This window comes from Notechis scutatus, chromosome 5, assembly GCF_049901735.1.
Source record: "Notechis scutatus isolate UNSWTSFEM ecotype Mainland chromosome 5, rNotScu1.2, whole genome shotgun sequence".
In the NCBI taxonomy this organism is placed as follows: domain Eukaryota; kingdom Metazoa; phylum Chordata; class Lepidosauria; order Squamata; family Elapidae; genus Notechis; species Notechis scutatus.
Window position 1 is genome coordinate 71084423 of NC_142013.1, and position 18380 is coordinate 71102802.

General features: G+C 35.8%; 1 protein-coding gene across 10 annotated transcripts in view; it reads left to right on the plus strand.

The window, feature by feature from the left end:
- Positions 1-18380, plus strand: part of CTPS2 (CTP synthase 2) — a 158264-nt gene that overhangs the window by 81330 nt on the left and 58554 nt on the right. For all 10 annotated transcript variants that reach the window (XM_087966983.1, XM_087966978.1, XM_087966980.1 and 7 more), the window contains 2 exons: positions 10317-10413; positions 16888-16943. In XM_087966983.1, the coding sequence (XP_087823109.1) occupies positions 10317-10413; positions 16888-16943 (153 nt within the window). The remainder of the gene's footprint in view (positions 1-10316; positions 10414-16887; positions 16944-18380) is intronic.

The following is an 18380-nucleotide window of genomic DNA, read 5'->3' on the forward strand; positions in this document are numbered from 1 at the left end:
ACTAAGAAGCTTAGTGTATGTTTTTATCCAAATTTATACAGGTAGTCCTCAAGTTACTCAAGTAATGGAATTTGCCAATTACATTCATAACCTGAGGATTTGTTGGAATGAATTAAGTAAAATGAGCTTGAAAACTTACTGCTTTTGTCCATACATTTACTAATCAAATGTGCAGGTCATTAAGTGCACACGAGGTATCTTAGGGTAGAGAAGGCTAATGAGGATTTTGTTAAATATAAAGACATTTTGAATGAGAAGTGGGAGCTCAAAAATAAACAAGAATTGAGCGATCAAGGGATTGATACGACATGGTATTCACAAGTGTAGATACATTCTAGATACGAGAAAGATGCAAAATTATATGGTTTTTATAAAGAATTAACAGAACTAGACAAGATACTAACAGGGGCAGAAAAAAAATTGAATAAAATACTAATGCTTTGATGGTCATTTTGAAAAATTATTTCTTAAATTCTTTCTTAGTGAGAAAGGAATGTATGTTCCAAGAGGAATGTATGTGCCAAATTTCAAGTTTGTAGGCTTTACGGTTGTGGAAATTTTGTGATGACGCATGAGTGATATTCTACAGATGAGAATGTGATTAGGAAGATATTAGAGTGTGCAGAAATGAACAGATTAATGTTGGCAATTAAGGAGAAAGAGCAAACTGAATACTATATAATACAGGATCTATTTTATCAATGGTTAAATAATAAAAACGGAAGTTAGAAACAAGGAAATAAAATAAAGAAGATATGTTAGAACAGAGAAGTAAATATTATGATTAGTATGTTGAATATTACTATTTTAATATTGTAAAATTAATGTATGGAATATTACTATTTGATAGTGTAGGGCAGTGGTGCACCCACCTCTCCAGCTCCATGGCAGTGGACAAATGCAACAGAGCTGGAGAGTAGGATTGTTTAGAAGCTCCTCTTGCAATTTGGAAAAGGAGTGCTTTTGGCAAACGAGGGGATCAGGGCAGTGGCGTGCCAAGCTCTCCAGCTCTGTGGTAGTGCAATTTATGAAATCCAGGTGGGTTCAGCAAGTGGCAGGACAGGGCAGGGCTACGCTGGCTTGTGAGAGAGGCTGGGCCTCAGTGGGGATGGGGAGAGGCTGGCCAGGTGCTTCTCTGCCTAGCTGGACACGAGCTCCAGTACACAAGGCTGCATAGGAGGTGAGCATGGGTAGTTCAGGCGTGGCACCAAAGTAGTTCATAAGTGCGAACGACTACTGTTATGCTGCAACATACGTAACTTTGGGACCTGGTTATAAGTCTTTTTGGCGGAGATGTAACTTTGAACATTTGTTAAGTTAATGTTTGTAATTCAAGGACTACCTGTAATGGCCATCACTATTAACTATAGTATTATAAATTAGCTGTCTGGAAAGCAGTCCCTGTCTAAAATCTGATCTGGTACCCTTGTGCAGTGCATTAAAAAGAGGCATCCTCAACAAAAAATTTAATAAATGCACAAATGAAACTTGTTTTAAAAACTAATGGGATGAGGAGAAAGATCAGATTTTCCTCCTACTGCACTTGATGGCCCTGATTGGTACTAATTATTTTCTATTCAGGGAGTTAAAAGCTACTTGCACAGTACAATAACACAGATTATCCATATTGCCTAATTTGTTATTGGGGGTCAATTTACCTGTTGTTGCTTCAAAAAAATGTCACTTGCTGTAAGTGGTGGGGTTAGAGAAATTGCATATTTAGCAAAATTGTATTTCTAAAAAATATTTGATATAACAAATCATCTAACTATTAATTGTGTACTATAAGTCTCAAGTTTGTACACTTATCTTTGGCATGAATTCTTCCTAAATACCTAAAAATGAGACCTAATTTGCTTGAAATGAAGAATATTGACCTTTTTCTTTTTGGAAAAACAAATAATATTCCTCCATTAAGCTATAAACAAGGACAGCCAGTTCCAGTTTTCCTCCTCCAATTTTTCAGAAATTCAGCAAACTTCATCTTCTTAGGAACATCTATTATTCCTAGGTATTTCTTGTCCTTCTGTTAAAAAGCACAAACTTTACAGCTTTTTCATGTTTTTATTATGTTTAATCAATAGGAGACACAAATTCTGCTTGCATGTCAGGTTGGTTCATGTTCAATTGGGTTATGTCCTGAATCATCATTTGGCCTGAACAAAATCTTATGTCATTGCATATACCTAATTATATTAATAATCTTTGTAACAATTATTATTCCTTTCTTTTAATTTTTATTTCCAGTGAAACTGTAGTGAAGTCATAGTTAGCAAATTGGTGCTAAATTTAGAAACAAATGTCCTTGTTCATTTAGATTGAGCCCAGCCAAAGAAAAGCAGGAAAAATCTCTTTCAATCGCCAAAGGTTTTCTAAGCACAAATAGAAGACATGATGATGTCAAAGATTAAAGTAAATATTACACAAACAAATGAAAACATGACAGATTTTTTCATGAACAAACCAAAATATTATGAATTTAGTTATTTTAAATGTGCACTTTCTTGTCGGATTTTTCTGCCACCTTTAATTATGGTAGGCAGGGTTTGCCACAAGGGGTTATGTCATTAATTGATATATTTCCATCCATGATTTTTTTCCAAATAAAATATCTGTGGAGTCTTTGATGAAAGTCTTCCTAAATTAATTGTTTAAAAAGAATAAATTAGAAATAGCACCCCTTTGAAGTCTGCTTTCTAACAATTGTTTCTTCTGTGTGTTGCCTTAGAGTAAATGTGATAATGTATTTTTTAATGTATCTAGATTATGAAGGTACAAAAAAATAACTGCAGCTTAATTCCATAAAAATTATGTGAAAATTATTGGAAATCCTAAGTGGACTTGATGAGAAACCCTTGCAGCCTCCAGTTAACATAGATATGGGACAGAGAAGAGCTTCTTGTCTGTTTCTATTGGTAGAACATCCAGCTGCAGTTACATTAGAAAGGTAATGAGAAAATTGGAGAGTTCAAGTAAGAGCTTGTCCTTTCGAAAAGTTTAATTGACTCATTTTTGAGTTATGTGTCAGGAATATATGTCATCTTTCAAACTCTATGCATGTAAATATAATTCATTGGGAAATGTTGTTAGAAATATTTTAATCATTAAAACCAGTATTTATTTATTTATCATTAATAGCCCATCTTTTCTCCTAAAGCTTAAAGTGGCTGTATATGTATATGAATATGACACTTTTAAGGGGTGTCAAATTCACGATGACACGTCATGATGTATTGCAACTTTTTTCCCCTTCGCTAAACTGGGGATGGGGGTGGCCAGTCCATGACGCATCTGGCCGGTGGGCCACGAATGTAACCCCTGTATTAGACCATCTTCTAATTGCTTTTTATCCCATTGTGTTGAGAAGTAATTATTGGCCCAATGTCACCCAGTGATCATTCACTGCTAGCCTCAATTCTCATCTAACACTTTAACCAATTGACGTGTGATTGCATCTGTGAATATTTGGCATATTATGGAAATAGAGCCATGATCTTAACATAATTTCATAAATATTTGAATGGCATTTTGCATAGCATATATTTAGTGGCACAAGACTTCTTAGCCATTCTGAGAAACTGACATTAGCAAAAATCTCTCTAGTTATCAGTAATGACCAGAGGTTTAATTCAGCCGGTTCACACTTGTTCGGGCAAACCGCTTGTTAACTGTTTGCCCAGTTCGGAGAACCGGCTAATCCCAGTTTGGAGAACCGGGTAATCCTACCTCTGGCTGACCCTGACACTCCCAGGAGTCCCTCTGTTTTGGCTTTCAGGGTGGTGCAGGAGGCCATCCAGGCCCAAAATGGGGCACAGGGAGCAATGCGTGGCCCCCCTCCACCCTGTTTTGGTTGCCAGAGTGCTGCAGAAAATAGTTGGGATTTTGCATGATCATTACTGTGGGGTGAGTTGGGAATGAGGATTTTGAATTATCATTACTGTGGGGTGAGTTGGGAATGAGGATTTTGCATGATCGTTACTGTGGGGTGAGTTGGGAATGAGGATTTTGAATTATCATTACTGTGGGGTGAGTTGGGAATGGGGATTTTGCATTATAATTGCTGATAAGTAAGTAGGAACCAGTACAAGAGGAATGGAAAAATCCCTATCTATAGATCAGCATTTTTCAGTCTTGGCAAATTTAAGATGGGTGAACTTCATGCTGCCTGGGGAATTCTGGGAACTGAAGTTCATGCACTTTAAAGTTGCCAAAGTTGAGAAACATGGGTCTAGACTAGAGCTTAGGATTTTCCATTCCTGTTTTATTTAGAGTTTGGTGCAATTAAATAAATCAGTCGTGGTATCGTTAACAAATAGTGATTAAAGCGATATGAATCATTACTGGACTTTTTGTGAAAAACTGAAATTAAAAGTTGATCTGGGCTTTGATGATTAAATAAGGGATTATGGAAATAATGTAGACAAATGTTAATATTAGAGTACGAGTTTTATATATATTTTTACTTATATACTGATCTGTACCAAAATTTGTACTATTTTATAAGACTCAAAATGCTGCTAGGAGTTTTAAAAGCTAACATAGTATATGGTAAATGAAGAAACAGTTATGAGTTAGTTGCAACAATAAATTGTTGCTGTTTCACTTGAAAACATTTTCCACAAGAATGTCAAATTTCTAACACTGAGAAAGTCCCCTCCCCCAAATTAGGAAAAAGGAAATTTATTTTCAAGTTCACAAAAGATCAAGTACAGTTAACCTGGAAAGTAATTACTGTCAAGAATATTGGTAATTTTAAATCTGATTGAGTTAACAGATTTGATGAGATAGCTACATAGTAAGCTGTAGCAAACCTAGATCCAGACCAAAATGTATTTTCTGCTGGATAGAAATAATGTGACACAGTTGAGCGAATGAAGGTTTAAAACTTGGAGGAAGAACAAGTTAAGGAGACAATGGTGGCGTGAGCTAAAAATTTTGGATACAATATTGAATTGGATAGGTTGCAAAAATTTTGGGAAAGGAACAGGAAACTAACACTGTCCACATCTTATAAAGAAAATTTGCATAAAATGTTTTACAGGTGGCACCTACCTCCAGCAAGATTGGCTAAAATGTTTAGAAATACATTCCCAATGTGTTGGAAATGCAAGCAACTACCAGGCACATATTACCACATGTGGTGGACGTGTAATAGAGCAAGGGAATTTTGGCAACGGATTCAGATGTGGCTTGAAAAAATGGTGGGACAACACTTGGAATTTAAGCCAGAACTATTTCTACTAGGAATTACAACAGAGGGCTATAGTAAAGGGACTATATATTTAATACTATTATGACAGCAGCGAGAATGGAATATGCCCAGCAATGGAAAAGCGAAAATATATCTTCAGAAAGGGAGATAATAAAGAAAATATGGGTTTGCGCAGAATTGGATAGACTAGAACTAAAAAATAAAAGGGAGACAGAATACTATGATACATAGAATAGATTTTACAAATGGTTGGAATTGAGAGGTAGGAATCGGAACATAAAATAACGAGGATAAGAGTACATTAGTCAAAAATAACTGTACAAAACTAGTACTGTATAAATAGCATGTATGTTATCTGTTTTTTTACTTCAGTATGTATGGCAGAAGAAATGCCAGTATGGTCACATTGTGTTCGTTATCTATATATGTAAATAATAAAAATATATACCAACGAAGATTTAAAACTTATTATTTATAATAATTTTAATATATTTAAATATTCAAGCAAAGCAGAGACTTGAATGGTTCCCTACTTTGTCCTTAAATTATCAAGTTGGTAAAGATGTTTCTTTGTTATCACAAGAAAACAGTGAAAATGAACATATCCATTACTAGTCTACACTGAGATTTCATTATATGCACTCAAGGATAAAAATACTGCAGGACTTTTACGTAGGTTTCATGTTTAGTTCTGCTTTTCTCAGAACCTGATATTGCCTCCTGTTTTATCCAAATGAAGAAAAAGCAAAAGAGCATGGGTAACCATTAAAAATGACAATGGTCCCATGACATTGAATAAATGATGCCAATTATATCAATCACATTATTTACATTACTTTATCATGACATTTGTAATATCATTTGCTCTCTTTACCCCTGTATGGTTACTCAAGCTCATCCAGCTAGAAGAAGGAGAGAACTGCATATCAAACTGTGTTTGAACTGACCATTATGAAAACACTTTGTGTGGACTTGTTTGGTTACACTGGGGTAGACAATGAGAGACTGTTAAGGGGGGAATAGAATTTAGGGATGTTGGTACACAATTCTCAATTTTTACTATGCAGTCCTACAATATTCTTTGATCTCTAATAAATCAAAGAGTATTGTAGCACTGCATAGTAAAAATTACCTTTCTCAACAAATGGAGCCAAGGATAATTTCTATTTAGAAATTCAAGTTGTAGACAGTCTGACAGTGTAGGTGCTTTATTGATATCTGTTGAAGCTCATTGCATAACCTTTGTTAAATTTTGGGATTAGATTGTAAGATGATGCATCTGCAACTCACACCTTCCACTGACAATGACATGAATTCCTACTCTCCTTGAGTATATTCAGCCTTATGTCAACACCATCCTTAAACAAGCATTGTTAAATCTTAATTATCATTAAGTCTTTGTTATCATTAAGGTATGTATTCAGTCAGGTTTAAAACCAAGGTGGGAGGAAAGCTATCATGTAAGGAGGGCTAGATCAAGACAGTACCCAATCCTTCATCTTGCTATATTGGAAGCATGGTGGAATTACAGGAGCATTATGTGTGTTTCATTTCTTGGTAATTTAAAATTGGTTCATATCAGGCTTCTTTCACAATGCCTTAGTTTAATGGGATTCTCCTATGGATAATCTAATCCAGATAATGTCCTAATCTATGCACATTTTCAAGAAAGCATAATATAGGTTCTGGTTTGACGTCACAGAGAGATCAGACATGAGGAGTGGGGCTCCGCGAACTTGCAATGAATCCTCCTTGTTGGAGGGCCCCCCAAGAGGTGATGAAGAAAGTAGGCTCCCATCCAACGGCGAAGAGGAGAGGCAGTTATTATGGCTGCTGTAAAGCTGGGACAGCCAAAGAAACAAAGAATGTGCTGGAGTGGTGTAGATAAACAGTGATTGGAACTGGGAGAGGTGATTCTTTTTTTTTAAACCTAGAACCTAACTGCAAAGAAAATTAACCCTGGAAAAGAGGCTCTTTGAAATGCTTGTCAAAGTGGCAAATAATTACAGAGAGAAAAATTATAGACCCAGAAAAAAAGGAATTAAAGGAAGAATGCAAAATCTTTAAAATATAGAAAGATTGGATTTTAAACCTTAATGGCAATATTTTGGTAAAGCATTTTAAAATGCTGGAATCATTTGTTTGAATATTGACTATTTGCAAAAAACTGAAATAAATATTTGCCAGATTTTGTGCAATGTTGAAATTTAAACTGAAGGCACCATCTACTGGTGAATGGAATATAAACTCCTACAACCTTGGGAAAGTACTGATAAGATAAAGGGTGGGTGGGTGGTGGAAATAAATAACACCTGGAGGACTGCTGTGCTATCTACTGTTCTATATTTGTTTACTTCATGGCTACTGGAGATTTAATTGTGAGATTATGAAAGACATCTAAAGAAAGCGACTTTTAAATGCTAGGATCTATGACTGAATTTACAGAGTAGATTTAAGGAGACATTTGGAAATCTTCCTGGATTACCTAAAAGGGACTAATTGACTAACTGTGGGACACAAAGAACCATAACTATTGCATTCCCCTGAGGAGCAACACCAGAATTTAGCAAACGGTTTCTAAGCTGGCTTTCTGAGGTCATAGACAATTGAGATTTTGGGGTGGTGAGAGACTATTGACAGGCTATTGAGCAATATTTGGACCTACCAAAATAAGACAAGATGTTGCATCAGGGGGAGGTGACTGGATTTTTAAAAAATGGTGTTGATGCTCCAAAGTACCTATCATATGCTGACAAAGAACCACAGGGAGATAAAAGACTTAATGCATGCAATTGTGGGGAAATCAGAAAATGTTCAACAAGAGATAATGAATAAAGATAATAAACCACAGGAAATAGAGGAGATAATAGAAAGACCAGAGGAAAAGATAGAACAGATAAAACATAAAACAAGAAGAAGGAGAAGACAATAAAGACTTATAAAGCAAATCAGGGACTATATATATTAAAAGATCAAAAAATGGGATTGGATAAAAAGAAAGATATTTTTGAAGACAAGATAGGGGCTTGGGCAGATCCTGTGGAGATACAACAGCAAAAGATAGTAGAGATGAAAAAAATATTTGGGTTAAATAGGAAAGATATAGATAGAGACAAAGACCCAAGGGAGGAGTTTGGGAGGCAAGTCAAAAAATGAATAAGAATTGAAATATTAAAACAGACAAGAGATGATGGTTAGAAAGGGAATGCTGTTTAATATAAAATTGGCTTTATTGAGGGCCAGAATAGAGGTAAAAACAAGATCAAGGAGGATTATTATTATACATATTTTTATATAATCTACTAAAAGTAATAACTAGATGTAAAGATTAGATGTTGAAAGATGGTATTACTATGTATATTTAAATAATATTGTGATTGTTATTGGAATGGCACACAAAAACACTGAACAACTAAACAATGAAGGAATACCCTCTAATACAAATATGTATAATAACACCATAATTACACAAATATGATTAATGTAACAAATATTATTAATATTGTTATTATTATTTGTATTTAAATGAATGATACCCAGATGCCTCACTGTTCATATAATGATATTGATGTATATCTAAAAATAAAAAAATATTCAAAAAAATAAAGCTTTATATAGTAATCACCATGCTTTTCAAGCAGAAGATCTGTTGTGAAGATATTGAGGGACACTTACTCTATAATTCGTATCTAGAGACACCTTCTAGTAATCATCCAATCGTCCATACAGAGGAAAGAGCTTTTTCAGTAGAAGATTTCCTCAAGAGGAAGGATTATTATTTTTTAATACTGAAAACTTTCTCCTTTTCTTGGGCTTTTCAATATTACTATGTTTTAGCATTTTAACTTATTTTAACGTACTTTCAGTAGTTATTGATAGGAATGTATAATTGTATTTTTATGTTTAGATTGTACTGTAATCATTCATATGTTTATTATGTTTGGGCTATTCTCAAAATCCTGATTGGCCATTGAGTAGGTTAAGCATAAATTTTAGCAACAAAAAAATACATGATGATTCTAGATGGCAAATGTCAACTACTTCCAAGTTCTCTTCACCAGCTTCCCCTTCTCTTTCATTAGCCATCAGTCAGATTTAGCAGGAGTCTGATTATATCATAATCCATCTGTGAACTTGAAAAGCATAGCATATGTAACCATCCAATTCAGTTCATACAAAATGTGGTCATAATTTAGTTTGTTTATTTGTAATCCATCAAGTGTCTATGCCTTTGTGTTGACTCCAGGCAATTGTCTGGACTGGTCCTTGCAGTTTTCTTGGTAAGATTTTTGGAAGTAGTTTACCATTGCCTTCAAGTCATAAAAAGGGAGGTTTTTTTAAATCTAAAAGTGAACAAAATAAGTTATGATTCAGTATAATGTTTGAATCAAACTTGTGGAGCCAAGAATATAACTGTCACATGTTACATAAATATGAAGAACAAAAGTTCGGTGTTCGGGTTTTAAAAAAAAAACTTTTCTGCTCTCTAAATAAATGTAGAAAATTACAGAAATTTAAGGTGTGATAGTACCAGCTATTGATGTGAGGATCATCTTTTCACATATTATCTGAAAGCATTCAGTCCTGTCACTAATGCAGTGAATCCACCTTAGTTTTTTTTGATATGAACTATATACCCTGCATTTAAATCCAAAGAATTTTATCACAGTAATCCAAACTTTACTTTGCCTTTTAGTGTTCTTTAGCTTAGAATTAAAACAATCAGGTCTTCTGAAATATTAGCCACGGAGTCATGTATTTGAGATGGGAGTCCATGTAAATCAAATAAATAAATAAAATATAACAGGGATAATATTTCATGTTTTACTGCTGCTTTGGAACAAATCTTACTCCAGTATGAATATGAATAAATATTGTTTCTATATATTAAATATTAGGACTGATTACTAGAACTCTTCTAGGAATATGTTTACCATTTTGATTTCAGTGATAAATAAGTTGCTGGTGGAGCCTGGCTTTATTATGTGCAGTATTTTGATAGAAATACAGGTAGATTTATAGGTACATATTTCATTTTTTATGTGTTTGGTTTGTCTGAAGCATAAATTATACAAAAATGTTTTTTCTTTCTTTCTTTCTTAAGGTCATTGATATGCCTGAACATAATCCTGGCAACATGGGAGGAACAATGAGACTAGGGAAAAGAAAAACTATCTTTAAGACAGAAGACTCTTTGTTAAGTAAGTCACGGCATCTTTGGTTGGATCTTTTGCTTTTGTGTTCAAACCATATAATAGTATCTTGTTGAAATATATACTATTTTAAGAGTAATATTAATTAGATTCAATATCTTGTCTTAAATCCTAATTATAACTCCTGTTAAACTTCTGCTTTCAGAAGTCACTAGAAAACCTTAGGAGATTTTGCAGGATGAAGTTGTCCTTCACATTAGGATTCTGACTACTACTTATTGCTGATGCCTTCTTCAAATGATTAGATGTGAGTCTGTGTTAGAAGCAGAACCTCCATCACTATCATCATTCAGGGGAAAAATGAAGCATTTCTCTCACTTTTTGATTCTCTCACTTGCAAGTGGTACCATAGCAGGAACTAGGTGCTTCTTTCAATTTCTAACAAATAATAGGTCAAGGACAAACAACCCTCCTATTCAAAAGCAGAATGATGAAAGGAAAGGATCAGTGGCATCAGAAGAATTGGGTTCATGATTAAAATTCATTTCCAGCAACAGAGTTTAAACATCCCTGTTTGGAGTCTATAACCATGTGAGGAGTTGTTCTGGACAACAGTCACTCATTTTCAACCCTTCCTGTTGAGAAGTTGGTAGAGACTCATCAGTTTGAAATTCTTCTGCTTCTTCCTGAGTGGGTGGTTTCTTTCACTGTTGTCATCAGAGGATAAATACTTTGAGATTTCTTATTTTGGCTGTCCCAGGCTTGGCCCTTCCCCCATTCTTTTTTAAATGTATATGAATCCATTGAGAACTTCTGTCAGCTGGTGGTGAGGTATCATTAGAGTATGTAATTATAAAGACAGTTCTACATTTAAGACAACAATTGGGCCTGGAATTTTAGTCACAATTATGCACATAAGCAAGTGAGATATCACATGACTGTGTGGGTAGTGACTCCAATCCCAGCAATTCACATAGTTAACAAAATTATATTGGTCATTAGCTAAAGACCTACCCTACCAGAGGTGGTATTCAGCGGGTTCTGACCAGTTCTAGAGAACCGGTAGCAGAAATGTTGAGTAGTTCGGAGAACTGGCAACTACCACCTCTGACTGGAGATTGTACAGTATCCTTCCCCTGCCATGCCCACTACGCCAAGCCACAGAATCGGTAGTAAAAAAAATTGAATCCCACCACTATACCCTGTTGAAAGAAATATCCTTCTGGGTTCAGTTGCAAGTGGGGAAAAGACACTGGAAACATGGAGGCTGCTTGGAAGGTTTAATGGTGGACAGGACCACCTGGCCTGGAGCTCCAGAGTGAAAGGGAAGAGATCAATAAAAAGGGTGAGAAGAGAAGGTCCAAAAGGGCTGAGTTGCTGAGAGTGCCTGGGTTTTATAACCTTTGTTGGGCCCCATCTTAGTGTTTCCTGTTCCTGTGTAAGAAATGTATCCCATTGGTTGTCAGACTCCCAGGGGCAACTCTGTAGTCTGTCCTGAGTTCCAGGCTTGGTCTAGCCTTGCTGGATGATTTATGCCCTTAAAAGGGCTTTTGGCAATTGCTATAGCTTTACTTGGAGTTCCTTGTTATGTAAAGTATTCTGGCCCACCCATTAACAAAGGTGGGGGTGAGATTCTGCTTTTGAGGTCAATTTCTGCTTCTTGAGTTTCTACTCTTTTTAGAGGAAATATTCTGCCTCTTTAATATTTCCTAGGCTATTTCAATTTTCTAGGACAGGGTTGGGTGCTAACTTCCTATAACCCTATCCCAAGACATTTCAGACTTGGTCCCTCCCAGCCCTCAGCTTCCGGAAGATAAGTGACTCCCACCAAATTCACCCATTTATCTATCTCTCCTGGTTTCTTATTTTATCCCATTTGGATAGTCTTTCTCAGTTATTTCTTTATCAGGAATACTGTGTTCAAATTATCTGTGCCATGTCTGAATGCAGTTTGAATGTTTTTCCTCCTTGGCAGTATTAACTACCTGATTGCAGTTCAGTTGATATAGTTTATCTGTAATTTTAGCCTTTGCAAATGAGATATCCCCTTTTGTGATGATACAAATGTCCACTTTAAAGATCACTACATTGCCTTGTTTTGTGAGCTTCTTCACAAAACACTGAATACCACTGAAATAGAAAAACAAGAAATTCAAGAAGAAGCCATAGTGGAAAAGATAATAAAAAACAAAACAGATCTGTGAACAACTAGAAGCAAACAAAGTTATAACTAATAGCCAGCACAGATTTGTTAAAAACAGATCATGCCAAACCAATCTTATTTCATTCTTTGATAAAATCACTAAATTAGTAGCCCAGTGAAATGCTGTGGACATACAGTAGTATACTTAGATTTCAGTAAGGCATTTTACAATCTACTTCTTGGTAAGCTAGAAAAATGTGGAATAGACAACATCACCACCAGATGGATTTGTACCTGGCTGAAAAACTATACTCAAGAAGTAGTCCTTAATGGTAGGTACTACATCCACATGGAGAGAAAGAGTGGTGGGCTGCAACCGGTTTAACAACTGGTTCAGTGAGCGTGCGCTTTGTGCTCACATGCTCATAGCATTTAAAAACCGCCCATTTTAAGCTTAAAAACTTACTTTCTATGTCAGCGCTGGTGAGTAAAACAGCTGAGGCACAGCAATCTGCAAGTCAGCTGAGCTAAAAAACAGGGAAATATAGGACAGGATACTTAAATACTTTGAAAAGGCCCATGTTACACTCAAAATAGCAGATTTGTCCTGGTTGAAATTCCATGCTTAAACCATTCTTAAAAATTGATTATTATTTTTTAAAGAAGGCCTGCAACATGGGCCTTCTCAAAGTATTTAAAAGCCCATTATGGTAGTTTTGGAAGTTAGCACCCACGCTTCTCCTAGAAAAATGAAATATTTTGGGAAATATTACAAAGGCAGAATATTTCCGCTAAAAGAGAACATAGAGGCAGAAACACAGCCCCCTCTCTCTTTGTTAACGGGCCATTAAGGACTGAGCTAGCCTTTTGTCCTTGCAAAGCTACCATAATGGGCTTTTAAATACTTTTGCGAAGGCCTATTTTACACTCAAAATGGTAACTTTTTCCTGCTTGGAATACCCTTCCTAAACCATTTTTAAAAATTGATGTTACAGGCCTAGTGGCAGGGAGCTACTTCACCAGTTTTTGTCAGATTTAACAGATAACAGAGTTGGAAGGGACCTTGTAGGTCATCTAGTCCAACCCCCCACCCAAGCAGGAGACCCTACACCATTTCTGACAAATGGCGATCCAATCTCTTCTTGAAAAGTGGCTCCCACAACTTCTAAAGGTAAACTGTTCCATTGGTTGAGTGTTCTCACTGTCATAAATAATAAACAACATTTTGGTGTATATCTTTTTTTAGGTAATTAAGGCAAAGAAGTGATGTCAACTTGGCCACACCCACCCAGTCACATGACCACCCAGCCATGATCACCTAGTCACATGACCACCCAGCCACACCCACCCAGCCAGTCATTAGGGCAGAAAACCTGTTTGTCAGGGTTCCAAGTGATGAAATCCATTTTAAAAGAAAATAACAAAGTCCATCTTCAAAAAGATTTCTTTTATTTAGGAAAGCATCAAATTGGCAAAGTCCATGGTAATTCCAGATCTGACCCAACCCGGAATTACCCCACAATATTAGAAGTTAGAAACAACCCCCGAAAGTCACATTCTCCAATAGAAGTAATTCAACGTTGCTTGATGTCATAAATCTCCACCTCCAGGGGCCTAAGCACGGACAGCTCGTTTCCCACGGGAAAGAAGATCACCTAGCCATAACACTCTCTTTATCTCCACTCCTCCCCCCTTAGGAATGTGTCAAGCCCGAAACCCTTCCTCCCATTACTACCACAGAGAAAATAAGAAAAAGAATATATACCAAGACAAACTAAAATGGCTACACTTATGTCAATTTTGGGCTTGACACTGTTGTTAAAAAATTTGAAGCCCACCCCTGGCCATACAGATGAAATAAAATGTACAGTGTACAGTCATCATGGGTCTTGCTGCTTAATGGTTTTTAACTATCTTTTTAACTGTCACAGGAAACTCCTCAGAACATAAAGGAGCCATAAACCATCAGTGCAAACTAAACACTGCCCTCTACTAGCTGAATAATTCTGTAGTTGTTGCAATTGAAAATACATGTATTGCAACATTTTGGAAGAGGAGGCCCAGTCTGTTCAGAAGCATTAGGTTAGACAGGATACTAATGTATAATTATAAAATGTATAAAATCATTGTGAAGAACATATTCTTTTTTTTGTTATTTTTTAACAAGAAACATAACAAACATAAACATAAACCAACAAATAAAACCTTCTTTCAATTGTACAGTGTGTCGGTTGGTATATATTTCTTGTGCATAGATTTAAATTTACATTCAAATTATATTAATCAACTTTCCATGTCATGTTATATTATTATTACATCATCATTAGACTTTAATTTCAAATCCACATTATCCTTTTAGAGCAAATCCCAGTGAAGAACATATTCCATATCTCCAATTATTCAACTTTTGCATTTAGCATGAACTTGAATGGAATAAAATTTATTTGCTAGTCTGTAACCTCTTTGGAACTGTATGTCTGTTTTTATTGTCTCCTTAAAATGAGGACTTTGCACAGTTTGAACCAAGCAGGAGTTAGAAAAAATGTATGGGTTATAAAAATTAGATTTACTAGCATAGACCAGTGGTCCAAAATACATTACAGTCTAATTTATTTTTCAACTGACCTCCTTTATATTTTTCCTTTAAACTTCATTTTCTAGGTTCTTTAGGAATCAAGCATAGTTTGTCCTTTATGATTGTTGCTTTATTACATATTTGTTCAAATATTTCCTGTTCTTGAATAAAACTACATTTGCAGGAAAGTTGATTTCACAAAGAAATACCAACATTATAGTTCAATAAATGTAACATGAATCATTCAAGTTATGAACTTCGCAAATGCCAAACCTATTAACATTCTTAATGATTATTGAAGAAACCATAATTAACTGAGTCACTAAGCCATAAATGTGGTTTAGAAACCATAAGGATTACATTTGCACAGCATGCTAAATAAATAATCTTTATCTGATGATTCATTGGTTCACCTGATTTAGGATGAGTCTCATTGGCTTTTCAAAAGTCTGATTTAGAAACCTTTCTTAATTCTTGTACCTTGTAATGGGGTTGTTAGGTGGAGCCCAACCTGCTTATATTTACAAATTGGTTGCCATGGCATGAAGCTTGCCAAGGACATCTCCTCACAATGAACTGTTTATGTCATGGCACCAATACTTACATGCCTTCAACTTGGGGCACCAATATAAGTTACACAAGGCCAGGAGATTAGGTGAGCTTTGATGGTAATGTGACTTTTTGTTGGGAGGTGGGGTTGTTGTTTGAACCAAGGCATCATGATTTATATGTTGTGATGGTGGTGGTTTTAATCTTTGTATGCTACCTATAGTCATATAGTCATATAGAGTTGGGCAGCTCTATAAATAAAAAATAAATAAATCAGGATTGCTTTTCCAGAGCAGAGCTTGCACAAATGCTCAAGTCAGCTTGAGAAAAAATTAGAGAGGAAGGACTCTTCTGCATAATTTATATGTCTGCTATAGTAGCTACTATGTTGGGGAAATAAATACCAAATGCAAAAATTAGAACTGATATGAGCTATTTTGCAACAGTTAATGGATGAGTCTGCCATATACTAGAAAAAGGGTGAACTAAGCATAGAATCACTTTAAGTGGAAAGAAGTGGTTATTGAGCCTGACTCCTACTTTCTGCTCTGACTAAAGTTTTTATAGAATGTTCTTTTTTCCCATCGGACTTCACATCCATATCACATTTACAGCTCCCTATATACTAGAAGCTGCCATACCAGTATACTAATTATATAGATTTATTTTATATATTAAACAAATTTATATGGCTACCCACTTACACATGGTGATTTCATCAGAGAGATAGAATATGGATCAATATTGCCATGAAAGTATCTGATTTGCCCTCTGGACTAGCACTAGGTCAGGAAGAACTAACTGTGCAATTGCACTATTACATTGTATATTCTATAATAGAATATATCATGTACAGTTTGCCCTTCACATCTTTATAAAGAATGTGCATTTTACTACCTCAAAATACTTCCTGAAAAGTGTCTCTCTTTATCCACCTACTGGAGCTGGAATTAATGTTCTATCTTCCTCAGCACAACTCTCTTGATGAAACCCTTTTTCACATACTTCCTTCATTTCATGACTCGTAATTGGGGTATCTTCTTATCTTTGACAAAGTTGTTCTGTGCCTTCCCTCTGGAGGGCGAGAGGGGAATGGACCCAAAGAACTCAAATTCAAGGATATGAATCTTCCATATTGGATTGCTAAACAATGTTTGTATACTCAAGCTCTCGTGAAATTGATTAGAAATTATTAGGATGCAAACGAACAATGTTAGTAGCAGAATATTTTTAAAAGCTTGTGATTTTTTTTTAGGGAAACTTTATGGCAATGAAGCTTTTGTGGAAGAACGACATAGACATCGCTATGAGGTAAGTGACATCTAACCTACTTTTTCTGGGTTTTCAAAAAAAATCAATTATCCATATTAAGATCATTACAAGTATCACTTCATAGTATAATAGCATTAGGCACCATCTTGAGGCTGGCAATGGGATATGCTGGGAGAAGAATCTAGATGGGTCATGACCAGGGGTGGGATTCAAATTTTTTAACAAATGGTTCTGTGGGCGTGGCTTAGTTGGTGGGTGTGGCTTGGTGGTCATGTGACAAGGTGGGCATGGCTAACTCGACATCACTCAGGGGTGCTTCTCCTCACCTGGCCTCTCATGACAAGTAGGGATGCTGCAATGGTCGTAAGTGTGAAAAACGGTCATAAGTCAGTGCCATAAGTCATTTTTTCAGTGCCATTGTAACTTTGAAAGGCTACTAAATGAATTGTTGTAAGTCAAGGATTACCTGTACGAAAATACAAAAAGCTTCTTTGCTTGCAAAAAACTGCCCTAAATACCAATCATTAGATTAAAAATACCTGCAAGCCAGAGTTACAAGTCAGGCAGGTTTCCAGAGCAACTTGAGGAATTAAAATAGTTAAAATGCAATGATAACTATCAGCAGCCAACTCTTGCTCATAAAGTGAAACCCTTTAGCAGAGAGATCCTTTAAGTTCTCAAGAAAGAGCACACCTAGGAAAAGCAATCTTTAGGTCCATTTGCACCACTTAAAGATACCAGCTGGTCTCACTCATCTCACAAGAGGAAATAATCCAGAAAGGTCATATGCCCCCCAGAAAGGCAGTAAAAAAATCAATGCCAAGCTTGCATCCTGCCTCTTGGAAGTACACCCCAAAAGGATAGTGCCAGATTCCACTAAAGCAGTGAAGGAAGACCCCCTCCCCAGATAGAAAAAAAACCATGAGGCAGGAAAGAATTCAAACACAATACAAATAATTAAACCACAACAGTAGTTGTTGCTTGTTAAACCAATTACCAGAACAAATAGACACAAGAACTAGCCAGATTTTTCAAATCAGTTTCTTTTCAGGAACAGAGATTAATCTTTTTCCTTCCAAACAAAGCTGAATAGGGAAAATTATCCCATCAATAAACACAGGATTAACTGTCACCAAGCACAGAATTAAACTTCATCAAAAACCAGTTTTAGACCAAAACTCAGAAAGGGTATGTAAACTCACATTTGAATGTCAATCTTTCTAGCTAGTCAAGAAAAAATATTTCTAGGGGAGTATTTCCTCCCAACAGCAGTGTAAAAAGCTTAAAACAACCCTTCCCTTTTAAGAAAGTATCAAAAAAAAGTAACCTGGTTCGGAGACAGTAAGTCTAGGTATACTGCCAAGAATGTAATAAGGGTGGTAAAAAAACAAAAGGAGATTTCTTATAACTACCGGTTCTCCGAACTGCTTAGAAAGTTAACAAGGGGTTCTATAGAACCAGTCAGAACCGGTAGAA